The 27,069-nt window shown below is 42.7% G+C and overlaps 1 protein-coding gene and 1 long non-coding RNA gene across 5 annotated transcripts in view; one reads left to right on the forward strand and one right to left on the reverse strand.

Moving 5' to 3' along the window:
* Positions 1-4,557: 4,557 nt before the first annotated feature.
* The window catches only part of PIK3R1 (phosphoinositide-3-kinase regulatory subunit 1), a 95,440-nt gene continuing 72,928 nt past the window's right edge, over positions 4,558-27,069 (reverse strand). For 2 of the 4 annotated variants that reach the window (XM_019982764.2, XM_070774584.1), the window contains exons 5-16: positions 26,069-26,200; positions 25,098-25,299; positions 24,808-24,887; positions 13,260-13,362; positions 12,625-12,723; positions 12,329-12,509; positions 11,934-12,059; positions 11,055-11,197; positions 10,670-10,846; positions 10,503-10,571; positions 9,615-9,785; positions 4,558-8,734 (exon numbers count right to left, since the gene is read on the reverse strand). In XM_019982764.2, the coding sequence (XP_019838323.2) occupies positions 8,545-8,734; positions 9,615-9,785; positions 10,503-10,571; positions 10,670-10,846; positions 11,055-11,197; positions 11,934-12,059; positions 12,329-12,509; positions 12,625-12,723; positions 13,260-13,362; positions 24,808-24,887; positions 25,098-25,299; positions 26,069-26,200 (1,673 nt within the window). In that variant the 3' untranslated portion in view covers positions 4,558-8,544. Of the gene's footprint in view, positions 8,735-9,614; positions 9,786-10,502; positions 10,572-10,669; positions 10,847-11,054; positions 11,198-11,933; positions 12,060-12,328; positions 12,510-12,624; positions 12,724-13,259; positions 13,363-14,769; positions 15,025-16,766; positions 16,935-24,807; positions 24,888-25,097; positions 25,300-26,068; positions 26,201-27,069 lie in introns of those variants that run through there. The other 2 variants (XM_070774586.1, XM_070774585.1) reach the window with 2 other exon arrangements.
* Positions 25,299-26,329, forward strand: LOC139177993 (uncharacterized). The gene is made up of 2 exons (XR_011562413.1): positions 25,299-25,724; positions 26,000-26,329. It is a non-coding gene; the product is annotated as an uncharacterized lncRNA (long non-coding RNA).

Genomic DNA, 27,069 nt, shown 5'->3' on the forward strand with positions numbered 1-27,069 from the left:
TGAGGTCTTCTGGGCCTTTTGGATCTGAACATCTATTTCTGTTTTGGAACTTTTCAGTCGTTATTGCTTTAGTTAGACTTTGTCCCTTTCTCTTTCTCTTCTTCTTCTCTTCTGGAATTCCCATAATATGAATATTTTTACTTTTTATTGTGTCCCATAAGTCATGTAGGCATTTTTCACTCTTTCTTTTCTTTTCTTTTGTCTTGTTGCTCTGCTGACTAGTTAATTTCAAATATATTGTCTTCCAAGTCACTGATTCTTCTATGGGATTGAGTCATTTTTGAAGCTCTCTATTAAATCCTCAGCTTTTTCAGCTCTAGGATGTCTTTTTTACTGGTTTGTTTCTTTGTTGAAGGTCATGTTTTGGTCATGTGGTTTTCCTAATTGCATTTAGTTTGTGTTCTTATAGTTCACTAAACTTCTTTAGGAGAATTATTCTGAAAATTTTGACTATTCAGAGTTCCATTTCTTTAGGGCTAGCTATTAGGGTTTTCTTAGTTTCCTTTGGTGGTATGATATTTACCTAATTTTTTGTGAACCTTGATTTCTTACATTGATATCTGTGCATTTGAGTATGTAGCCTCCTCTTCCAGATATTGCATGTACATTTCGGTAGAGATAATTCTTCACCAGTTAGTTCAGATTGGGTTTCTGGACAGGTATCCTGGTAATGACCTTGGGCAGGCTGAGCCTGCTATTAGGGTCTATTACGGGGTGAGGCAGCAGTTTGAGCTTTGAGGTCAGGAGTGGGGTCATGTGCCACTGGCTGAGAACAGCTGGATAAGACTGCCAGCTTGGTTACTTGGCCACATGATGCTTTAGGATGGGCTCCACAGTTGCATGGATTATCTGGTCATGTTTACTAGATGGCAGGGACTGAGTAATGTACTCAGGAGTAAGTGGGCCTATGAATTAGCTTCCCTTCCCTGGCAGGACAGCAGGATAGGATAGGGTAGGATAGCCTACACAACTGATTGTATGGGGACCTGAATCAGGCAACACTGTGCACTGAATATTTTGGTCACCAGTTTTGCTCTGGAGACAGAGAAAGCATGGGGGTATGCTCTCTGTTGAAGTTCCCATGTAAGCAGGATTACTGGATGGGCTATACAGCTTCCTGTGTGCTCTGGTTAGATTCCCTGGTCAGATAGGCTGAAGGCTGTCTTCAGCAGTGAGCAGGGCTATAAATTTGTTTCCCTGACTGAGCACATTGAGAAAAGTAGCTCCAAAGCCACAAAAGCGTTTTGTTTGTGGTCTTGACTCACAGAGACGTGGGCCCCAAGTTTCTTGGCTGAACAGGTCCACTAGCTTCACTCTAAGGGTGATCAGCTCTGTCCACCTGCCTCTCAGCTTGAGTGTTGCTGGGTTTCACAGCTTCCAGATGTTCTCACCAGCCCTTCCTGTCATATGAGGATGGGAGCCATGTTCTGCAGCTGGTAGGCCTGTGACTCAGCTTTTCTGCCTGGGTGTGAGCAGACCAGGCTCCAGGGCTGGCAAAACTCTTCCACTAGGAACTTGAATCAGATAGACCAGTATCCTTAGCCAGACTGGGCCACTGACTTGGTTCTGCAGGTAAGCAAAGCTGCTGATTGGGACAACTGCTGAAGCAGGGGCATGCTTCCCTCACTCCCTTGTTCTACGATTCTCAGTTGTAGCTTGTCCATGAATAGTTGAGTTGTGAATTGTTCCTTGTGTGAGGGGAAGTCAAATCAGGAGTCACTTATGTCACCATTTGGGTGACATCACTTATCAATAATAGCCATTCTGGGGACAACTTGTGGTTTTCTTTTGCATTTCCCAATGACTAGTGATTTTAACTTTTTTTCCATGTGCTTTTTGGCCTTTTGAATGCCTTAAAAATGTCTACTCAAGTCTCTTGCTCATTTGGATTATTTGTGGGGCTTTCTGCTATTGAGTTGTATGAATTTTTTATATATTTTGGATATTTACCTCACAAAACGTGCGGTTTGCAAATATTTTTCCCGTTCTGTTCATTGTATTTTCATTTTGTAGATTATTTCTTTTGCTGTGCAAAAGCTGTTTAGTTTGATGCAGTCTGTCTTGTTTATTTTTGATTCTGTCGTTTATGCTGTGTCCCATCCAAAATCATAGCCAAGACCCACACCAAGGAGCTTTTCCCCTGTTTTCTTCTAGGAGTTTCATGGTTTCAGGTCTTGTACATTTAAGTCTTTACAGGATTCTTATTTTTAGACAAATACTTTTTCGTTTTTAAGGGGCAAGTCCAGGGAGGAAATATTTTTTTGAGTTGACACAGTATCAAGTCTTACTATACTTACCTAACTCCAACCATGTCCCAGAAGATTTGGCAGGCCAAGTTCTCTGACTCAGGGTCTTGTGGTTTAGATAGATGGACAAAGTGCCATCTTCAACTGTATTCTTCATCATATTATCAAGAACTTGGCTTCCCATTTTGACTCATCTGAAGTGTAGCTTTAAGACATGAACAAGATAAGAGGATTCTAATTTTGCTAATGCTTCTTGGCCATTGCTACAGATAAAGGGCCATACTACAGTCTTAGTGGTCTATAGCCACAGTCATGTTGTGGGTTGTAACTTTGGCCAAATTGTAAGTGGAGAACTGGGCAACTGAGTTGTTTCACTCAATACACAACATGTGCTCTAGGAGTCCTGAAGACTTTCTGGACTTTCTCATAACCTTACTTCACAGGTGTAGAATTGGAGGTCTACAGGTATGTGGAGTTGATAAATTCCCACAGCTGGGTTAAAGAAAGAGCTGACCTAGCTAAGACGTCCTAAGCTGTAAATGGATCTTAGTCTCTTCCCTATATAGAGTCTATGCTATGAATACAAATGATAAAGTAAAACTACATATCACTCATTAATGGTAGTGACTTTTAATTAAAATATAAGAAGCACTATTTCAACTATCTGGTGATCTTAAGTAGTGATTCTCAAATTTTAGTATTAACATTAAAATCACCCAGAGAACTTCCTGAGACAGATTTCTGGGTCTCACTCTGAGTTGGTCAGGGGTGGGGCTTGAAGAGGCACTTCTAACAGGTTTCCAAGCAGTCCTGATGCTAATGCTGTTGGTCTGGGGACCACACTGCAGGAACCACTGGTCTAAAGCAACCCATGCCATTTCCTGCCACTCATTGTGTGCCACGTGTACCCTCTCCACCACTTGAGAGCTATATGGTTAGATCCCCCAGCAGGAAGACCAACCAGTGGACTTTTCTCTGAACTTCCTAGTGCCTTTTCCAGCACTTAGTAGTGAAGAGCTGTAGCTTGAGTCAGACCGCCTGGGTACTCTGTGGTCATAGGGCTGCATGACATTGGATAAGTCACCTAGATTTGATACTTGTTTCCCCACCTGAGATACTGTCTTCTAACTCATAATTGTGAAAGAATTGTTAAATCAGATAACACATACATAGTTTAAATGGATAATATTCACTTGGTCTATCAATCAAAGAGCAGTGAGGAGAAAAGAAATGAATCTAGTCTTAAAGAAAGGCCTGAATAAAGACGGTTGGCTACTTAGGTGACAGAAACCAGACTAGGTTTGGCTCAGAAACCAAACTGGGAGTTCTGAGAGAAACCACAAGTTTAGCAAAAACATAAAGCTGCAACTACACCTTGTGTTAGAGTAAAAATGGGAAGACACAGTTGCCAGAGGAAGAGAGAGGGAGAGAGGAGCATAGTAAGGCTGCTCAGATCCCCAAGTCTTTCTGGCGGGAGCTGGGAGATTCACCACCTAGATGCACTACCGAGGTAGTGAAACAAGGGAGAGTCGCTCCCTAGAAGCTAGAGGTCAGGAGATTCTGAGTATAGAGTTCTCTCTAATACAGAACAGAGCAGGGAAAGAGCAGGAAATGAATCCGAGCGGTACTGCCATACTTGGTGTATTAGTCATTGTTGCCATGACTGTAATTACTGTGTGCCCATCTCATCACCAGACCATGCCTTCATGTCTGGGACCCTCACTGTGCTTAGGTGTTGAGTGCCAGGTGCATGCAAAGTGACCTCATTATAAATTCAGTCAGCAATCAAAACAAGTGGGAAAGTCATTTTAGATTAAGAATGGTTTACATATATTGACTAGATGCTATAATGTGAAAGCAGAATCTAGAGTGAATCTTCGTTTCCTGTCTGGAGGTCCATGTCACCTTTGCATGCCGCACAGTGCCTCTCAGGACCCCTGTGCTGTGGCTGGCCCATATATGCAGCCCAGAGAACAGAGGGACAAAGGTTACTTTCACCGACCAGTTTTTAGAGAACGATTCTGCAGCTTTGGAGATGGACAGTGAATGGGAGGGACTGACAGTGATTACGTTTTCTTACACATGATATTACCTAGAGCTATTTCTTTCCACCATTAAGCATATAGTGAAATGATGTAAATGACACTGCCCCATCATTCACGTGACCACTCCTGTTTTTCTCACTGGACAAAAACGAGATAATGACAGTGATGGGGTGGGTGGGGGACTACAGAAGGAGATGCAACATTAACATAAAGAGGAAGAGTGTTTAAAAATTTCTTTGGTGATTGCTGAAATTTCAAACCATGACTTCAGTTTCAAAACAACCTTTATTCTGTTTGAAGACCTAATACAATGCATTAAAGCAACTTAAAACAACAAGACATAGCTCCATTGAACCTATAGCTTGAACAAATGTCAAGGAGGCACAGTCCCCCCGCCCCCCGCCCCAGGTGCCTTGTAAAGGCAAAATTACAGCTGACCATGACAACCTCCCTCTCGTCAAAAGACCAACTTTATTTTAACAGTATCATAGAAACAGATTTGTAAAAACATCGAACAGATCGTAGCTTTAAAAAATACACACATATAAATGAGCTATTTTTGTTTTGCCTTTTTTTTTTTTTTTTTTTTTAATAGCAGCATCCTGGGCAGCTAATGCTCTCTCATGGTGACAAGCTCAATGTTAAGTTGGTTAGTGTTTCCAATGAACCCAATTCTGTTCATACTAGTCATTTATACTGGTAATTTAACTAGATTTCTAAAAAATAAGAATTTGGCATTTCAGAACTTTGTCTCATGTGAGGCATTGTGCTATAAACTGCCCCTTTCTTAAATGACCCTAAACTCAAATTTCAGGGTCTGCTTTCCAACTGACTTGGATACCATGCATAGCAGAAGCACAGTTGTTAGAACCAGCAGAATTTTTCTCCCAAAAAGGAACATCAGTAGGACTTCCCAAACACGTTACTAGTTCATAACCAGCTATATGACAAAGCAGTTGGTTCCGCAGTGACAGCTCACATCAACACATTTGACTGAACACACCGAAAACGTGGGTTTCCAAGTTCAGTGAGCCACGGAGACCAGCTACCCCAAAGGAGTAACTTTTAAACAACAGAAAAAAGCCAAAGAATTATGAACTTCTCACTCCACTTGCAAACAATTTTCACCTTTGTTAAGACAAAACAAAACAACTTCAAAGAAAAAAACCCCATATACATATACAAGAATTGTACTAGACATTGTCTCGTTATGTACTTGAACTCAACGACTGTGGATCTGTTTTGGCTGAAAGGTGTACTGGAAACAGTCCATGCACATATACATATATACATATATCAAGGGCCGTGAAGTTGTCAGAAGTTGCAAAAACAAGCTTTCTGCCTTTTCCTCATGGTTGTGATTTTTTTCTCGTGGGTGATTTCAGATCGCAGCGCTCCCACTTCTACAGCCCCATCATAGCCTCTCTGCAGCTTAGCTTCTGGCTTTTACCTTCAGGATGCTATACCGGGTGGGGAAAATCCACACATGGATGTAAGCATGTATCAGGAATGCCTCTGCTGTCTCCATTTATACTCACAAGCCACTCAGTGCTGTAAGATGAATGGTTGGACTCCAAGAACCCTGCTGGTCAAACATCTACAAAGACAGATGTGATGGGATGCTATACACTATCAATAAGGCGTCGGGCAGAGGCATAGCATCCTACATAAGGTGTGACTCACTGTGATAGGAAATCATGAATTCTGCCTTTGCTGTTCAAAGAAAAATCTACTGCATTTATGCTCATGAGATGTAGAAATGAGGCAAGTGCCTAATACCATGCCATCTTGCAAAGTGTTGAAGCAAAAAAGGTGAACAGAACTGTAGCTTTTCCACGAAATACTCCATCTCAGATAGTTTAGAAATTAAATGAAAGTTAATAATATACATGGATGTGCTATCAAAAAAGCAATAAACCTAGCTGATAAAACTACTGTTTACTAATGGTTGGGCTTCTGTATGACATGGAGGGATAGTTGTAAAGCAGACACTCCTCGACTAAAACTAGGGGAATCATCAATTGTCTGGAGATGAAAGGGAGATGGTCAGGTCAGTACAGTCAAGTTTGAGGACTGACAGTCTGTCTGGCTGTAAGACTGACTATTGCTCTTGATATGAGTAGCTTCATGTAAAAAGGAAAAAAAAAATACATTCTAGTTAAGTCAGCTGCGGGATTGATCCTTTCAAAGGAACAACATTAAAAACAAAACAAAACCCCTTACCCCAGTAGTTGGAAAGAAAGAAAAACAAACCTGTGGAGAATCTAATATTGAGCAAGAAGAACTGAAGTTGTAAGATTCCATTTTAATCTCCCCTTTATTCCTTCCAGTGTAGGTACAGTTCCCAGTAAACTGAAAGGCTTTTACATACAAGTTGGGGATAGACACCTCTTGCTCTTGCTAAGGTAAGTTGGAAAGAATACTCTTAACAATTCCTCCCTCTTCCCCACAATGAAGTAATAACACATACAATTATTTGGGTGAATGAGGACTGTTACTATGATTCCTACAACGGCCATGACTTCAACAAGCTCCCCCACAATCGGGGCAGGAACGATGATGACCATGTGAGGCTCTCTGATCTAAGTTGAATGGAAAGCTAGGAAAATAGCAGATACCTGGATAAAAATATCTTTTTCAGGTCATGCTTTTTCTTAAAATGGATGTTGGCTGGTTGGTAATGGGTCATCTAATGTTAAAGAGAGACAGGTTTTCTAAATGCAGCAATGATATTTTGAAATCAGTGTTTCCAACAAGGATGAACACTGCTCGAAGACCCTGCCTGCCTTCCTAAGAACTAGCGTTCCAGGAGGTTTGTAATTGTCATGAGGGCATAGTAAGTAGCAGATCAAAGTGGGAAGAGACTCCACTTTGCAGTGATCCACTTCTCCGTAATAACAAGAAAGAGAAAGTGCATGCCATCTCGCCAACCCTCCCCCACCCCACTTGTACAACCCTTTGCTACATCCCCGTCCCTAGATTCAAGAAGTTCACAATTCTTTACGAAACAAACATTGCCAGGTACCGTATCTTAAGTCTTGAAACAACATTGTTGAACTCAGCGATACTTTGTCATATTCATATATCTTTTTTTTTTTTTTATTGAATAAAGCAGCTTTGAAGCTTATCAGGCACTGCCCAACAAAACATTTAGTCCAAAAAAAAAAATCTGTTATGAACTTTTTAACCTTGGGCTAACAGCCAAGTACTCTGTACAAGAAAGACTGTAAAATATTTCATAGTTTTAATTCTGAAGCCATTTTTTTTTAAACTGGCATCCTGTACATTTCTTAAAAAAAAAAAGGAAATGAGTAACAAAATGAATATTAACAAAAAAAAATCAGGGACAGTATTTTCAAGCAACAAAAACTGGGGCAGGGGAAGCTTATTCTGAAGGTACATTTAAAACAGATAACAACAGTGAAAATTAAGAATTGCATAGCACTGTGAATTTAGCCTTCAGCACAACAAAACAGAAGCTATTTGGTATTGATACAAATCCATCTATTTGATAGTTAGTCATCCAATGGTATGTACATATTTTATATACTAAATGTCATTTTGAAGTCCCGTTTTCAAAGCTCCATTTTTCTGTTGGTGGGTCTTCTTGGTTTAAGAATTTCAACAAAACACTTTCTGGCACTCTGCTACAACAGAACTTCCTCTGAACACACGGAGCAGACGTTCCCTCAAGTGTTCCCTGCGAGCGGAAGTGCCTTTCTGCTACATATCGGTTCATTTTGTTAGAAAATGAAATAATCCACAGTGCAGTGCGTCTGGGGGCCACCGTGCACGGCAACACCCAGGCTGGACCGAGCGACCCCAGGCTAGGGCTCGTCAGCCCGTCCCCGCTCCGGTCTCCAAGGTCCCAACTCTTGAGCTGGTAAAGCTTCTGAAAGCACGAACAAGCACCATGGTTAAAGGCCTCTTTGTCCCTGCACGCAGAGATTTTTGCATTTCTTTTTCTCTTTGTGTGTGGTTGTGGCTTTAAATTAAACCAAAAAAAAACCGAAACAGAAAGAGGGAAGAGAGAAAGGCTGACGAAGCACTCGAGACGAGGAACGGCGGCTGTCCGGTGCGTGGCCCTGCGATGCGTCTTCCCTTCCTGCCGTGGGGTCGAAGGCTCGAGTCCCATCTGAAGACAGGCGGCTGGGTGTCCGCAGCTCAGTTCCCAGGTCAGGCTGCAGGGGAGCCCTGTGCTTGCCAGAGGCCTTGGGGAGTCAAAGGTGAGGAGCAGGCTGGAGGGCGGCCCTTCATCGCCTCTGCTGCGCGTACACCGGGTAGGCTAGTGTGACGTTGAGGGAGTCGTTGTGCTGCACGAGAGAGGTGTGCTGGTAGTGGAGCACCAGCTCCTTGAGGGAGCTGTACAGGTTGTAGGGCTCGGCGAAGCCGTAGCCCGTGGCCGTCTTGTTGATGACGCAGTGCTTGACCTCGCCGTCCACCCTGCGCGGGGGAGAGAGCACACGGGCCTGCGTGAGCTAAAGAAGAGCGTCATGCCAAGGTACCCCCGATGCTGCCTGAGCTCGGGACTGGTGGCGCTGTCCCCGTGCTCCTTAGCGGCTGAGTGATTTGCGGGGGTAACCAGCTTCCCTGAGCCGCTGGATGATCATTTCGAGACAGCTTTGGAATTGTCCACATACCTCTCCATCTACTCTAAACTCTCCTATTGCCTTGTCCTCTATTCAAGGTCTTTCCCCTTCCTTCCTGTGGCAGTGGTTCTCTGCTTACACGGAGGGAGATGACAGGCTAGAAAATACCCGAGAGCCTTTTCCTTCAGCAGGCCACTCGCTTCTCTGAAATAATGTTAGTGATCCAACCTCTCCCCCTTCATGGTACTCCCCAGACTCTGACAATAAACAAAGGAAAACCAGCCCTAGGAGGGAAATGTCTTCTGTTGGCAGGGACAGTGAGCAGAGCCCTTTCTCTTACTGTTTTAACTGGCCCCTGATGGGGACTTGACCTGTTGGTGGTGCTTCCACGAGAATCTCCTCAGATTTTTAACTATATGGAAGCCCCCAAACAGCAAGTATGGCTGTTTCCATTTTAAAGATGAAAAGCAAAAGACTTCTCTTGATGAGACAAGCTGCTGACCTGCCGCCCAGAGCCCCAGTTCTCCACCTGAATAGCAGCTTGCTTTCTACTAGCCCTCTGAACAGATAGATACTCCTGCTTAGATGTTCAAATATTAGGTTTTATTTCCTCTTCTACACTATCGTAATGCTTGACAATTAGAACTTTTTCAAATCCTTGCCCCCAAGGTTGGCTGGCTGGAATACCTCCTTGACGTGTTTCACAAGACAGATAATTGGCTGGAGATACATACACCACAGAGCAGGCGTAGCAGCCCTGTTTACTGCTTTCCCGGACAAGAAAAGTGCCGTCTCGCTTCCCTCGCAACAGGTTTTCAGCTTTGTTTCGGTTGCTGCTTCCAACATTCCAAGTCTTCTCATCGTGGTGGGGCAAATCCTCATCATCTTCTACCAGCGAATATTGGCTGAAAAGGTGGAAGAGGAGGTTTCTGAGTGAAGTACAAGTGGCGGCCACTCGCTGCCCCTCTGAGGAAAAGCCCGCCTATCGCCTCGACCTAGTTCCTGCCTCTGCTCTGAGCGACTCAGGCTGGCAGTCACGGGGCTGACTCAACCAGCTCCTCGGGCCTGAGCTTCCTCATAGAGTTTAGCCTTCAACCCCCTGAACAAAGCTAGCAGCACTAAGTGAGACTCTTCCTGTTTTCAAGTCGGCAACTATGCTCAGCTACCTGGGCAGAGAGGACGGTATTAAACAATCCTGTTTGTCCAGTTTAGATCAGGAAATTGACTGACTAGGAGGAACGCCAGTTTTTAAATAATTAATTGAAACAAAAGGTAGACATAAGCTTTAAAAATATACTAAACAGCAGTTGTCTCCCTCCCAACTCCCCTCTGACTGTTCCCAAAATATGTTGGGATTTTCCAGATGGTTCTGGGGCTTCATTATGGACACAGGGTCACTCTTTCCCCAGCCTGTGGTGGGGGTGGGGAGGTGGTGCGGATAAATCTACGTTCTCCTTTGCTAAACTTTCCTTTTTGAAAATTCTCGGTAATGAGGCAGATGTATTTTCTCCTACAAGATAGTCCATTCCTCACTTGCTCTGCAGACAAAGCAAGTCGTGCATTTTCCTCAAAAGAAAAAAAAAAATCACCCCTGCCCCCTCCCATCTGTACTAACTACTTACTCTTCAGTGTTTTCATTGCCCAGCCACTCGTTCAATTTCTTCTGCCGAACACCTTTCTGAGTCAACCACCTGGAAAAGAGTTTTAAAAAGAAAATGCATTAAGAACCCATCCTTTATTTTCGCAATTACCTATCATGCACGGGCAGGATTCCACTTCCAGTACGTACATCAAGTATTGGTCTCTCGTCTTTCTTAGCTGAATGAGGTCTGGTTTAATGCTGTTCATGCGTTTGTCAATCTCACGATACTCAGCCGCCTGCTTCTTCAAGTCCTCTTCCAATCTCCTTCTGCTGTCGACAATTTCACTGATTCGAGACTTTAACTTTTCATAATTATGCATAATCCTGCAGGCAAGAGAGATGCATCTGTAATTACCTGGAGAATCATGAAAGTTCCCCCAAGGTTTCAGTATTGATTCTCAGCAGTTCACCTCAGGTAAAGAATGCTTTCTCTCCCTGTCATTTCATAGAAACAGAGGTCACCTTTAGACAGTATAAGAGAAGTGTGGTGAGCTCAAGCACAAGGACAGTGAAACCCGCCCAGGCCACCAACCTTTGGATTTCCGTCTCGTTGCCTTCACGTTTGAACTTTTCTATGTATTCTTTGCTGTACCGCTCCTGGGTTTGGCACTGTTCTTCAAATATTTTTATGGTTTCATTAAATGCTTCAATAGCTGTTCTTTTCATTTGGATTTCCTGCAACACAAATTTTAATAAGACAGGGTCATTCCTTTCACAAAACAGACAATTTCTTACAGCAAGACACTGCTAGAGACAATTGATTGGCACTACTATCTGACATGTAAGTCCCAATGTTAGCAAGGTAGGACTCTAATTCATAAAACTCCTTAAAATAGTATCAGAGAAGCACACATTTCCTTTGGAGAATTTTCCCAGTCTATGGAAGATGACTGCTTGACACTTTGCTACAGTTTTCATCTTTTTTTAAAAACCATTCCACTTTTATCAGCAGTTTATGGCATCCTTCTGCTCCCTCTGGCGGTCCCAGATATGTGATGGCCTAGAGGAGATTAAGCCTCTAGGAAAACAAGGCAGTAAATGTAGCCTCAACCTTTCATTGCAACAGGACCTACCTATCATGGTTAAATCCCCATTTCAGAGATTAGACAAGTCTGTAGAACTTCCAGTTAGTATTAGCTTTTACTCTAAAGAGAATTCTGCAGTCAGCAATTATGTCAAATCAACTTAATTTATTATTCTGATACTTACAGGCTTCATTTAAAAGGTTTAGAGATATAGTAAGTAAGTACTAGAATAATCAACAATGATTCACAAATAAATGATCTCTCTCATCACTCTATTGCCAGAAAAAAACATTTTACAGTCTTTTTTGGAAGCTGAATATAACATGCACTTGATTCTAATAATTAAGAACTCTACAGTTTTAATGTGATTTTCAAAGAAAACTCACCTGGGAAGTTCGGGTATAGTCTTCATATAATCTATCATATTCCCGACTTTTTTCTTGAAATTGAGTGTTATATTCATGTAATTTTTTCCCTACAGCTTCAATATTATCTTCTTTGACAACTTGATCCTGGAAGGATTATAGAGATTGGAAGAAAAAGGGAAAAATAAATTCAGTTGATAAGGTACTTTTAAATGACCACTGTTGGGAGGATTTTTCCACATCAGATATTTTGTTACAGTATTTTATTGTTAAAGTATTTTATACATTTGTGATCACAAAATTACAGTTTGAAAGTTTTTTGAGTTTAATGACATGGAATTCATCTGCCTCAAAATATTTTCTACGCAATAAAAGAATCTTTTACAAATATTATAATAACATGGGTATGTGATTACCTGTTGGTATTTGGATACTGGATAAAGTAATTTCACATCCAGTTTGGGATTATACTGAGCTAGAGATTCATTCCGGTAGTGGTTTATTAGTTCAACCACAGAGTTGAAGGTTAATGGGTCAGAAAAGCCATATTTCCCATCTCGGTGAAATATCTTGATTAATTTGTTATTTCCTCCTTTCCTGCAAATGCAATATAAAAATAATGGCATTAGAATTCTCTTAAAAAAACAAACAAACGCCGGTATGTTCTACCATCACCCTGAACATGCCATTCCAGCCACGTGCCCTAACTCACCTTAGTGTAAGCGTGTAATCCCCATGCATTTTAGTAGATGCGTCTCGTACCAAAAAGGTCCCGTCAGCTGTGTCTCGAAGTTTTTCATTCACTTCTTCCCTGAAGTGAAAAGAACAGGAGACAATGCTCACCTCGAAGATTTGATGGTTCTCGAGTTATGTTTTTTAAAGGCATTTTCAGAATTAACACCCAGTCACTCTGGACAAATCAGCACAGAAAATCATGATCCCCAAAAGGTTGCCTCTTTAACTCCCCTCAAAAAAAAAAAAAAAAAAAAGCTTAGACTAAGAATGCCACTTCGTTACGTTTAACGTTAATTCTGAGAGTTCCTGTCTAATAGAGAGTGACTTTACACTCTGCCTCGAGGCAGTGCCACTTCACCCTACTGCCTCCCTGACATCTCTGGCAATAATGAAACTTCTCGGGTATTTAATTTCCTGCGGCATCCAGCACCCACAGCTCCCCGGAGCTCAGTGACTTCTATGGTCGTCTCTGGAAGGGAACCAACTATGCTTCATGCTTATGTTGGATGATATCCTAAAAATGGAATTTAGCAAGCTGGTGCTTTTGCTTTGCTTTCTCTTCCTCTAAACTCCCCAGCTCTGCTGAAAAACTCGGAGTCTCTATAGCCTTACCTCGAGATATCTCCCCAGTACCATTCAGCATCTTGTAAAGACATATTGTTATTCATACCGTTGTTGGCTACAGTAGTGGGTTTTGGTGGTTTGGGAGGCAGTGCTGTAGATGGAGGAGAAAGAAAAAGTTTTTGCAATCCCAACTGCAAATAAACATTTAAAATTCTACCCAAGTTCCCTTAGATAAACAACATTTTCATGTAGAAAAGATTAGCTATGAAACACAGCAGTAATGTACAAGTCCATGAAACTTTCTTTTTTTTTAAATCAGAAATTTTTGACTACCGATTAAAATTTTTAAAAAGAGCTTAGAGACTAGCAAATAAAATGGGCTGGCCATGTAAATGAATTTCAAAGTAAATCCAGGGTCACAGCATCTTCTACTTTTAGGTTTGAGTTGTATTAAAGTTTCATATCTGGTCAAATCTAGCTCAAGTAAGAAACCACGAACAGAGTAGCAGGAGGAATCACATGGCTTGGTTTTAATTTCCTCCTCTTATTTAATTATAAAAGACAAATTTCCTTTCTGTCCTCCACAAATGCCGTTGCGGTAATAAAAAAGCTCATCTACACAGCAATATGTTTTAAGAGGAGGAATTGGGTTTCTCTAATCTTAGTATTTCAGGCACTGTTCTGCCAAATGCCACTTGAAGAGACTCCTCTGTGACCTCAATCTCTTTAGTATTCATGTTAATATTCTATTGGATAACTATGCTCTACATTATGCCAAGACTAATTAAAAACCATATCCCCTCTTCCTCAATGTCAAATCAGTATTCATATACCAACTGGTGACAAATAAAGACTGCAGTATTTCTGAATTTCTTAATTGGGAGGAAGGCTGAAAGAATTGAGAAAGTAAAATAAGTCTAGGATATCTTGCTAAATTCTAAGTCGTAAGTTTTAAAGCACCACTATTACATTTTAAGCAAAAATTATTTCAGGAGTCTAGCAGGTATATCTTATAATGCCTGAGACTCAATAATGGAAAGCCAACTTCTCTCACTGCAGTATCTTAAAAGAAGAGAGAGCAGACAAAGTCTCAACATTTGATTCAGAATAGTTTCAGGGCACCAAGAACTGAGTTGCAATCACTGCTACATTTGACATGCTTTCTAAAGTACCGAGTGTTATCACTGCAAAGTACCACACTGTTCTCAACCACTGTCAGAAAAGAAGCACCAAGGATGCAGCCTTTTAATTAAAGGAACAATATACAACAATATAACCCAAATAGCAAACGAGCTCGAGTCACAAAAGACACAGGTGAAAAACTGGAATCCAATTTATATCCATTCAACTAAGAATAAGCATTTACCAAACACAGCCTGACCTGCTTGCTGCCACAGGCAGTCAAACCATTTGTTTCATTTTCACACTGTGAGCAAACTCATTAAATTAGAACAAATTAATAAAAACAGACATCCAAAGAGGAGCTGTTAATAGCAGTTGTCAAAAAAATTAAATGCCACAACATTAACCAGTTCTCTAAAGAATACTGCAGTATTACCTGGTGGATCCATTTCTATATAAAACATCAAGTCTGTGCCACAATTTATATCTGTCTTAGCATATTCTAAATCCAGGTCTTCCATATTCCAAACAGTGTTGTACATTTGTGCGAGAGTTTCCTTGGCTGAGCTCAGTTATAAGAAAAGAGTCCGGCTTTCTTTGTAATGGTGTCTTGGAATTCATTTTAAAACCTATAAGGGGCTGCACTGTAACCTATGACATCACACACCCCAGCCAATCAAGTCACAAAAATGTCACCAGACCACTCCTGCTTCATCATTTCTCTTCCCTACCAGCCTTAACACAGCCCCAACCTCACGAAGATCCTACATTTGACAGAGCTGCAATGTGTAAACGCTCTTCGTTTCAAAAAGGTGTTTAATCTGACTGTTCTTCTTGAGCCGTGAGTTGTCTAATTCCTTTTTATTGCTCCTTGCAGCATGGTATGCTCCACTGTTGGCAGGCTGACAAAGCTGATATGCAGCAGCACGTAGCTTCCCCCCACCACCCCGTCCCCGCCTCCCCCTAGTGCATCTGGGTTTATAGATAGCCTGATCATTTCTTGGTTTAAAAATCTTACAAAGGCATCCAAATGGTATACTTAAGATATGTTTTACAGTCCTAAAATGCCTCCGATATATATTAAGAGCAAGAAGGATCAAGAACTCTCTGGATATTTCATGCACTCAGAACTTATACAGTGTCACAAATGTACTACATTAGAAAGCACAATTAAAAGAAAATGTAGAGGCAAAAATCTCTATTAAACACTGCAGTTGAAACTAGACTTTATAGAATATGGAATGCAACCCCCACCCCCTCAAAAAAAGACAGGCCATAATATCAGAATGCAGAGTACAGGCAGAGTTATCTTTGCAAAGTATTTCTCACTGATGAGCCCATCTTCAGATTTACTATGCTAAATACTGCTTGAGGGGGTGGGTGATGTAATCACTTGGGGGGGGGTACTTTTTTCCCCCCTTCCATCTCAAATGCCTCACTTTGGGAAGAAATATTATTCCTTCTTAGCAGTATTTAATGTAAAGAAATCAACTCCCCTATAAATCTAAATGCTAGTTCTTCTATAATGAGCAGGGAGGAAGGAAGAAAAGGTTCCCCTCACCCATGGTAAATGTAGCTAATTTAAAAAACTACAGTGGGCTGTGTGATCTGCGTACGTGTGCCTGTCACATATTTCTGTGACAATTTAAAGAACACAGAAGCCCTTGAAATTTATTCTTAGAAGTTGTCAAATTTGGAATCATAAAATATATAGAAATAGCGAAGGCAAGGCAGTCTCTGAGCACTGCTCACGTGTCCCTCTTCCAGCTTATTTCATTCTCCCACTAAGGAGGAAGGCAGATGCATCCTACACCCTCCCACCCTCTCTCACTCACATGCTCTCTTTGCTTAAAGCTTAAGTAACCCGAAATGCAAAGACAAATGGTAAAAATGGTAAAAGTGATGGTGGGGGGATAAGCCCTCAGAAAAGAAGGAGAAAAAAATTTTTTTTGAGTTTAATAAAAATGTTGACCCAAGTCCTCCCAGCAGCTTCGGACAGCACACAGCCCCAAGGGCTCCCCCACCCCATGCCTCTGGGCGCACTTGGTGCAAACCGGTCCTGCTGCTGGAGCCCATGTGGCAAACAGACCCGGGAGGAGGGCAGGGAGACAGGTGACTTTTCACGTCTCTCCCAGGCCTGGCCAGACCCCAACTTCCAGACCAGCACTTGGTAATTACCTTCCCTCCCCATTTCCAACGGGAGCCCATCTTTCCCTTACACTGCCCAAGGAAATGGGGGAGTGGTTCCACTAATCTCTCATCTGCCCTCCTCATGCAGTGCTTACTATCTCTCCCTCTCTCCCTGGGACACACACACACACACACACACACACACACACACACACACAGTAGAAATGAACCTTCCAAAAGAGTCCCCCCAAAACAGTGCAAAAGCCAAGGGCCAGAACAGTGCGTAAATGAAAGGCAACTTACTTTGCAGGTTATGCATTTCAACGGTTTCCCTTGGAAATGCTTGTATCCGACAATGGAAAAAAAAAAAAAAATCCCCAAACCGATTCCTCCAGCCAGGCGGCGCAGGACCCCGGGACTCTGCCGCTCAGCGCCCGCAGCCCGTGCAGAAGCCGGCCGCCCGGAGCCCGGGCTGCGCCGGCGAGAGAAGGAGCCGGGGCGCTCGCACGTCCCTCTCAGATAAAGATCGCGGCTTCATGATTAACTTGGGCAGGTTCAAATATTTGCTGAGCTAGGGATTTCGGGTGGGGGAGGGGAGGCCAAGTCCAAGTTGTCATCATCGGCTAACAAGTGGCCACTGCCAGCCCGGGTCCTCCTCCTCCTCCTCCTCCTCCTCGCCGAGGAAGTGAGAAGGCCATTGTCAGGGGGCCTAAAATAGGTTCTCCACAGGCTGCGGCGGCAGCGCGGCTCGCAGGCTTGTGGTGCTCAAGTGGCCACAGTGCAGCGAGGCACTTGGCGCTGCCAAACACAGGAAGTGGCTGAGCTAGTTCAGCAAAAAATAGAATCAAAGCCTCGCTTGTAAAGGCCTGAACCTCTCTCAGAAGGGCCCAGAACACCGTGCCTCGCTCGCGTCCACCTCCTCCCACGCACCAGCACAGACAGCCCTGCAGGTGTCACGGGAGAGCCCCCGGGGGAGCCACCCTGCAGGGAACAGGGTTACAAACTGGTCCACAGGAGGAGGCTCCTAGGGAAGAGTGACTGTATGGCTCCAGTAAGTGCCGTAGTATTAAAAATACACTCAGATAAAAACTGTACTCTGCAGCTATTTGTATGGAGTCAATTTCAACTCCAGTTGAAATGGCCATAAAAATGCATTAGGTTCATGCATACGCTACAGGAAGCAAAGAGTAGGAGGGCAAGGAGATGGCACCCCATGCTAGAGGAGTCTTTTCTCTTTACTTGATAAAAGTTGCAAGGAACCAAACTTAGGACCCTTGGCTTCTATTTAAAACAAACAAACAAACAAACAAAAAAACCCTAAAATTTGGCCAAAGAAAATTTTCACTCACATCAGCACAGATGGCTTCACTGTTATCTCAAGAACCTTAACCCAATGTAAAATCACAGAATCACTAGCTTGAAAACCAGAGCAAAATTCAGAGATCACTTAAAGGAATTCCCTCCTACTATAACACAACACACGTTTCAAAACCAGAACACTTGCTAGAAGACAAAAACAAAATTTAGAGATCACTTCAAGCAATTCCCTCCTACTACACACACACATGCCTGAAAACCAGAACACTCGCTTGAAAACCAGAACAAAATTTAGAGATCACTCCAAGCAATTCCCCCGTACAACACACACAAACTGTTCTGACCCAGAGTGAAGTGGTTTGCATAAGATTATACCACTAGTCCTAAACTCCTTTTTGGTCCTAAACTCCTTTTTCTCCACCCACTGGCCCTGCTCTTTACTTCCCTCTGCCAGAGAAAGTAAAAATTAACAAGTGAAACTGAAGTTAATTTCTTTTAAGCCACATGCAAAAAACTTCACACCTAGAACAAAACTGACTTTTTTTTTTGTTTCCTATTTTTAATTTTTTTGAAAAGCTGCCTTCTAATTATCTTCGAAGAAACATGCATTCTGTGATACCCTTAGACTCTATACGAGAAGGTGACATGCAATGTCAAAGGTCATATGCAATGATAAAGGAAGATCTAAGTGCTGACCCAGAGTCCAAAAGGGAGGAACCAGTTTCAGAATTATTGCAATATCTGGGAAATGCTGCCAAACTCACAACGAGAGTGATTTTACAAGCTCTGCTTTGGTGCAATTGATAGACTATGAAGCACCTACTTTTCCTATGGGGGAAAAATTAGTCTATAGGTGAATTTCCTAGCTCCTGCCAGCTGATTACAGACATAGGGTTAGTTCAGAGAATACTCCTGCATCATGAGTTGCATAATCTTGCCCTACCTAAAAAAAAAAAAGTCTTTCTAAAGCTTGGGGATCTTGGAAACATCAGTCACTCACGCATACCTGTCTGGATTCACAGAATGTGTCACGTCAAAACCTTTTAAGATTAAAATGTTCTCTAGTCCAACGGTCTGTTTCCTGTGTCAGAAGAAAATTATCCATGGGGAAACAGCACACTACTTATAGAAAATCTTAAAAAAGATTTGAAAACTTTGCTTCAAATTTCTCACAGTATGTACAATCATCTACCACAGAGGTTCTATTAATTACTCAAAGTATGAGAAGAGTCTCTTCCCATTCAATTTTAGTCAATTTAGTAATCTGCAAAACACATGCTATTTATTAGTTTAAAAAGGGAGCCCTCTGCTGGTAGAACAGAATCAGTAACTTTGGCTCCAGAGAAAACTTGCTGTGTATTTATTTAACTCATCTCCCAGTGTTCAAAAGTTCACACAAAAAAACATAACTGCCCAACTGTCATTTAATCTATATGATTCACTAAGAAAAAAAAATAAATGCACAGATGTCATAACAACCTTGGAAATATTTTACACATGCCTGCTAAACTCTTGTAAGAAAACTTTTAATTTCTGAAACCCAGAGATTTCAGAAATCTGGGTTTCCACAATAGAAAACTTACTCAATTGAAAACTAACTTTACCTTCTAGATTCTTCAAAACTCTAAGTCTTACGACTTTCCTCTTCCTCAAAGTTTTGTAAAATTCATTTCAGAGGCAAAATAGGCCATGTAGCAGTTCTCAGCAGGTGTGAGCTAGTCAGGAAAAGGTTTCTTAATTGTTAATATAGTGCGAAAGTTCCAGACTGAATGCTGAATCTCATACGTGCCAATCACCATTGAGTGGCCAATGCCCCACAGGCAGCTTTCAACCTGCACAGCTTCTTAAATGGTTTTGTGGGCCACAATTTATGAACAAAAGCCCATTGGAAAAAAAAAAAAAGGCAGTGAGAAAAAAAATAAATGAACCCAAATCTTCTTTTAAGGGTTCAACTAATGCCTCTTTACTTAATTTTAACTTAAGACAATTTAGAGTAGAAGGGCCTTTCAGGGTGATGCCAGATCTGCAGTCCAGGGCTCGTCATGACCCTACACTAAGGAAAATGTCCATTAGAGTTTATACATAAACTCAGGTTTACAGATGCACCAAAGTTATACGTTCTATAGACTATCGGAAAAGGTGTGCCCATTGCTTAGCAGAAAAAAGAAAAAAGAGCCCCTCCACAATTTCCGTCTCAGCTGTCCCTTGAGACAAAGGAGGCTGCACTGTGAAAACGTAAAGTAAAAGTGAACCGTAGCCTCCACGACGTGCTCCTGCTGTTCAGAGCACAAATACACTTCCTATTTTTTGTCAAAACCTAGCACGCCTGGCCTGTTTACTCCTACCCATCTATTAAACAGACACAGTTTTTTCAAGGTTTCATTTCTCACCTTCGAAACAAGCCTCTAATGTCAGACCGCATTTTAAACCCAATAAAAAATAAATCAGAGAAAAGTAAAACTCTTTGAAAGTCATTTCCCTCTGGCTTAGTGCTTGCTTTAGTCCTGGTTGCAAACCAAGCCCGGAGCATTTAAAACAAGATTTATGAATCAGGCTCTTCAGGATAAATGTTTTGCAATGCACCAGTGGTTAAAAATTAACTCTGACAGGTGTAGAAGGGCAAGGGGGAGAAAGAAAGGCATTTATTTTCCCTCTGGGTTTGAGGGTGCAATATTAGACTTCAATTTTCTGAATATATCCATGAAATCTGAAATATGTCAATACACTTATAATGGGTTTCATTCAAAGGCACCCTGTGTTAAATAGCCCCTGTTTTACCTTAGTTGCTCTATAGAAATCTGCTTTAGCAACCTAAGGATCAAGTAGGGTAAACATAACACAAAGTGATTCAAGAAAACCTGCTGCTCCACTTTAACCATTTTTGACTTTCAGTAACAAAGAGAACAGCAAACTGTCAACCAAGTTCTAAGAACATACCGGGTGCATACTCTTTGAAACCTTAGTTTCTCTCCCTATAGGAGAGAAGTTACTTCACAGGTGTGCTGGTTGCATTAAATGGGTTGGTGTGTAAGAGTTCTCTGACAGTAGGGAACTTTATCAAAGAATTTTTAAAAATTTTATTTGGAGGATTATTATGCTATGCCCAGTTCTACGCTAGGAAGAGCCGAAAAGAAGGCTTTGTCCTTGAGAAATGTAGCCGAGCAGATGAAACGAACAGAACACTACTGAACAGCTAAATATAAGAGGACGAGGGACTTCAGGACATAAATGTACTGAATGGGTCAAAACCCTGCACATCCAGCAGGGGAGAGGCTCCCTGGGTGCCAAAGAAGAGGATGGCACTGTCAGCGGCTGCTGGGCACTGATACATCGTGTGCACTGGGTTAAGGGCACCAGGGCAAGGTGGCGGAGGAGGGCTGGTCCTGAGATGCAGGCGCCTCCACTCACCCGGCTGCACACAGGGCCGAGGCCATCAGACCTCCAAGCAGTGCGCCCACGGGGCAGCAACTGCCCGGAGAGTGTCCTTTCAGATGCCCTCCAGCTTTTCAGTGGGGAGCACTGCCTGCTGGGATTTGGACAGCACTAACCAGGAAGGCGGCTTGAGGAGACGGAGCTGAGAACGAGGCCAGCTCCGGTAGGGTCTCAAACACTAGAGCTGAGAGGAGGACACGAAAGGCATGCTATATTGTCACGCGCTTCAGTCCTCCTCACCTCCTTCAATTCTCATAACCATCCCAGGAGAGAGGCATTATTCCCATTTCACAGACTGGAAAACAGTTTGGAAAGGCTGAATGAAGGTCTTGGCAATGAAGCCAGCAAGGAAGCAGCAAGAATTGGAATTCAAACACCTGGATCTATCTGACTCATCCTGTTCTCTCCATTGCATGATGTATGAAGCACGACAGAGCAACTTGGAGCCTGATCTCAAAAGCTGTAATAGTTGCATTGGGGCTGTTCCCTGTATGTGATCCCTGAGCGCAAACGTCACCTATTTTTAATGTATTACTTGCTGGAAACTTCAGAGAACTTTTTGACTGGACACTAACAGCAGCCCTGTTGCCAGTGAAGATTCCCAAAGTCCAGGCGGCAGACAGAGCCGCAGGCTGGTGTCCTGAGCCAGGCCCCCCGCCGCAGACCCACCCCTGGCTCACACTGGTTGGGGTGGCCCCAGGTGAAACCATCAAGCTCTATGGCCTTCAGGTGCAAGTGAAGAGCTGGACAATACTTTCAACTCTAAAGTGACGCTTTGGATGATACTGTCACTTAAAGTATTTACTGCTTTTTCAAACCTGGTAAAAATATCGAGCTGTTATTTTTATCCTTTACAATTTATTTTGAATAAATCTTTGAAACTCTTTCAATGAAATGCTATTTCTTCTTCCCCCTTTCAAGTTGTACCTATTCTTCAAAGCCCGTTTCAAGTTCTGTGTTTTTCCCTATAAGTTTTTTTTCTGTCTATTCAATTACCCTAAAAAGTCACCAATCACATCTCTCAAATTCTTTTTATACTTCCAGTACACGCCCTCCCACCTAGAATTTAATGAGATGCTATGTGCTGATGGGTCTTATTTGAATTGACACAGTGCCTCACACATCATTAGTTCTGCCTTTCATTTCCAGTTCTAACTGGCAACAACTAGAAAAGGTATCTGTTTGCCCCATAATAGTCTTGCTTGTCCTCCACCCCCCAAATATCATTCAGGCATTCATTTCTATTCACGATAATGAAGTTACTGCAAATGAATGATTTATGACTGTTCCCTGGAGGTGCGCCAGTACTGTTCTTCCCAGCCCCATGGGACGAGCACGTGTCAGGGTAATGATGAGACTCCAGGAAAATATCACGTTCCTACCAGGCCAAGGAAGTCAGTTCTCTAACCTGGGGTGTCCCGCCAATCATCTACACTGGAGCCATTCCTGAATACAAAGGTGTGGGTGAGGAGATACTGTCCTGGGGTGGGTGGGCTATTTTCACCAGTGAGAGGCACTGAAGCAACAAGTTAATTCCAAAGGTTCCATATGATTTCCAGAATCACGTGAGAGATATCACACAAATGGGGAAATGCCTCCAACTCGGGTTTAAAAATTAATTGGATGCAATTTGAGGGGGAGAGGCTGCTTGAGTTCTGGGATAGTCATTTTCAACAGAGCTGATAGAACAAATCCACCCTTGAAATTGGCACACTAAATTCTTAGCAGAAAGATGTAGGTAGGGTCCATGACATAGCAAGCAGTCTTGAGCATGCGTGATGAAAAACAGTTGCAGAGCAAGCTTTTCTTGGGTGGAATTAGGCTGAAACTGAGAAAGACATTTAGCCACTTTACATCAGAAGCAGAAGCATCAAACTCCACCACCGATTCTAGTATACTCTGTGCAGTACAAACGCTTGAAAACTCTCGTGGAATGAAATCGTTTGTGCGTCTCTGTCAAGCTTGGTCTGGCTTTTCACTTCCATGTTTCCCCCTCTTTTCTGGAGCAGGGTGGGGCGCTGAGAGGACTAGGAACCCCCCCTTTCCTTGCAAGCTGGGCGCAGCTCTCCCTGTCTCTGAGATGGACCTCCACAAGAATCAGGAGGAAGTGAAAGATGGAAGCTCGATGCTTTGACCCAGGGTCCTGTCCTGTTCTTGCTGGTCCTCTTCCTCTCCACCCTTGTGATCAGTCTAGAGGGGGTGGTCTATAAGCAGCTCTAGTGCCCTGGGCACGCTGGCCCATCCCCGTCCCACAGAGTACTTCTAACCTGTCACTGCGTCATTTCCTACTGAGCCCAAAGGCAGCTTCTGAACACCAACACAGAGCTCCCTAACCATTATCAAGTGATCTGAGCAGTCACACAGATGAAACTTTGTGGCCAACACCCAGGACTACATACCTGGGCCATACCTGTTAACATTCTCCGATGCAGTGGACCTACAATCCAGGATATCCCTGTTTTATACCCTCCTTGCTGGGATCTGGAACACTGGAATGGACCAGAGTTGCCTTATGGACTGTTTCTGCTACAGCCTTCACCTGTGGATCCCATATTTTGGGTCTGTCCATAGAAGCCCTGCCCGATACCTGCGTCATGAATGCCCATCCCATCCTTTAGGCGGGTTTTAAGTTGAGGCCTTCCCCTCTCTGTCCACCCAGTTCAGATACAACTAAGCCTGGCTATGTAACACCCTTAAAAAAATCCGTGTGCACACGCGCACACGCGCACACACACAAGCACAACATAATGTACCAACGTATGACTGATAACTGGGTTCCCATTGCTTGCTCATACAGAGATGAGTTTGGTAATTTGCATGAGTTACTTGTAATAAGCAATACATTCATGATGTTTTAATTAAATTCAAGACATAAACTCACACTACAAGCGATATTACTGGTCCTGAAACCTCGCACTTCACTTCTAGGGTGCTCATCACCATTTCTAAATGACCAGTTCACTTTTAACCAAGGTGGTTTAGACTTTCCACAGTAGAAGAAAAATACATCAGTTTAGATAAAATCCACTGCTAGTTCCATCTGCATTTCCCACTTTGTTAAAAGGCTAACTGAATGCCAAGCTGCTTTCACGGAAGTGTATGGCTTGCTCTAACTTGTTGCAGTCGACCCCTATTCTCCTACTGCTTGCATTACTAAAAATGTTTATTTTGACAAGACATTTCTTAGCCTACGTATTTCCAAAAAACACATTCCAAAATACTTTAAATTACGTAGTAATTATAAACTCCCTACCTTATAAGTATTAGAAAGAAAAACAGAAATGTCAACAAGTAAAATGAACGCCATAATTTATGCAGCAACCAGAAGCATTGAGTTGAAGGGGTCAGGGGAGCACTCCCAACAACCCTCACCTAAAACCAAGATCATGTAAAATCCACAAATTTTAAAAGCCAGATAATGCTGATTATATATGCAGCACCCAGATATTTTTTCTTTAAATCATAAAGGAACATGTTATTATGGATCTCAATTTCATGAGAAACTTATGCTACTTCAAAGGAGGTTGAAAGCTACCATTTTTCAGGCTCTAAAAAATGAACAGCGAGGACATTTTAAAAGTTCAGAAGGCATTACCTGGTGCAGGCTGGCGTTCATTCCATTCGGTGGAGATTAAGATTTCTATAATTTTTATGAGGTGTTCAGTATTCTCAGAACTACAAAAAAAAAAAGAGAGAGAGAGAGGTCTGTTAGAAACCTTGTTCCCTAAACAACAAACTCATTTTCATTTCTGCACATTTGGGTGACTCTGTCTGATGGAAGTATGCAAATGCATTTGTGAACTAGTATCTTTAGAAGCCTAATGACCCATCACCTTAGGACTACCCTCATGATCCCCAAATCCAGGTTTCTCTTCTATCACTTACCTTGCTGCTGGGAATCTGAAAAGCAGAGGGCTGAAGAGTTCAGAAAGTACTCTTGCATTCAGAAGATTTTTGCTGGACGTTTGAGAGAGCTTGAAGAAATGTTTTAGCAAATACTGCAGTGTGAGCCAGTACTGATGAGGTATGCTGGGCGACCTAATGAGTTTCTTCAACAGCTGGATGTATTCTTCAGAACTCTGCACTTCTGTGAGTGAAAACAAAAAAAAGCAAGGAGAAGACTAAGAGACTGTTGGTAGCTATCAGTGACTAAACACCTAGATTTCCGTTCTAGCTACAGAGGAGTCGTTTAGAACGAAGGCACGAGAATCAGCAGAGAATTATGTTTGCTCTTCTCATTAGAAAAGGCATTATGAGAAAGTCGAAATCTCACGTCAAATGGAAACGCAAGAAACTCTTGGTGTGCAGAACCCAGGAGGTACTGGGTGTGCTGCCTTCTGTGGGCCAGCTTCGAGTGTGATTGGCTAACTCGGGGGAGCAGCAGATAAGTATCGCAGGTTTTAACTTTGAAGGTTACGAACCACAATTTCCTGTCCCCGGAGCACTTTAACTGAGCATTAGCTCCTGAAGCGGAGAGTCTTCTTCCCTGAACTCATGTTCTACTGGAGGAAGGTGATGAGAACATCCCCAGTCCCTCAGTCCTAGTCCAGTTCCCTGAGTCCAGTGATGATGCTTGGCACTCTGAGCCATTCTCTGATGTAGTGAGTCTTAAAATACCGACCAAGGGTTCACAATTAGCCAAATTCAGCATGGGGATGCAAAGGAGAACATGGGTCTTCTACTGGATACCCTGGAAGGGAGGGACTCTGTGCTGATGGGACCGGGTGGGGGAGGGGGGGGGACAGAGTCCTACTAACATTTTCTAAGCAATCTCTCTTTATATGCAGCACTTGAGTCTACAAGTCCATCCACATCTCAACACAAGTTCAAGGAGGCTCTCAGAAGAGACAACATACCTGGGGCTAAAGAAATCAGTTCACTGGAAACGGCTACCGGAATGACAGGATTCGGTAAGTCCAGGAGATAGCGTTTGAAGGCGTCAGCTAAAACGTGCACATCGAACATCTCCAAGTCCAAGGAGGCGGTATCTATTAATAGAAATGTGCCACAACAACAACAACAAAAAATCAGACCTGTTATGCACTGTTTGGGGTGATTTTCTGAATGTGCAACTTACATGTGACACGTGAAAGGAAGCAGGATGAGGACAAATAGAAGATGCCTGAGCATTTATTAGCAGTGTTCTCTCAGGGGCTGCTCGTGGCATTTCGAATAGAGCATTTCTCCTCATGCAGATCTGTCGCCCACACTGCAAGCATTTAGCATGAAGGCCCCTGCCCCTGCCCCTGCCCATGGTGCCAGAACACATTCCCAGACTTTGCAGCAACAGAAAACAGTGCCTCTGCTGTGGCTGAATTGTGTCCCCCACAACTCCTATCTTGAAGCCCCAACTCCCAGCACCTCCACATACCAATGTATTTGGAGACAGGGCCTTTGAAGAGGTGTTTAAAATAAAAGGGGCCATAAGAGTGAGCCCTAGTCAACTGGACTGGTATTATAAAAGGAGAGAATTTAGACAGAGACACAGCAAAGGTGCACGCACAGAGGACACAGCAAGGAAGCGGCCACCTGGAAGCCAAGAAGCAGCCAAACCTGCTGAGCTGGGACTTCGAGCCTCCATAACGGTGAGAAAACAGACTTCTGTTTTTTAAACCACCCAGTCTACGGAATTTTGTTACGGCAGCCATGGCAAACTGCTGCAGCCCACACAGCATTTGCACATACATTCTGGAGACGGGGGTTCTGCCCTGGTGGAGAAGGGTTCTGTCTAAGGGTGCTGAATCACATGGTAAAACCTTCCTGAAATCCCAATGAGGAAACATGAAACGCAATCCTGTCCCCAGATTTCCTAAAATCTGAGTTGTTCAATATCAGTATCAATTTAACCCAAGAGAGT

This window comes from Bos indicus, chromosome 20, assembly GCF_029378745.1.
Source record: "Bos indicus isolate NIAB-ARS_2022 breed Sahiwal x Tharparkar chromosome 20, NIAB-ARS_B.indTharparkar_mat_pri_1.0, whole genome shotgun sequence".
Lineage (NCBI taxonomy): Eukaryota > Metazoa > Chordata > Mammalia > Artiodactyla > Bovidae > Bos > Bos indicus.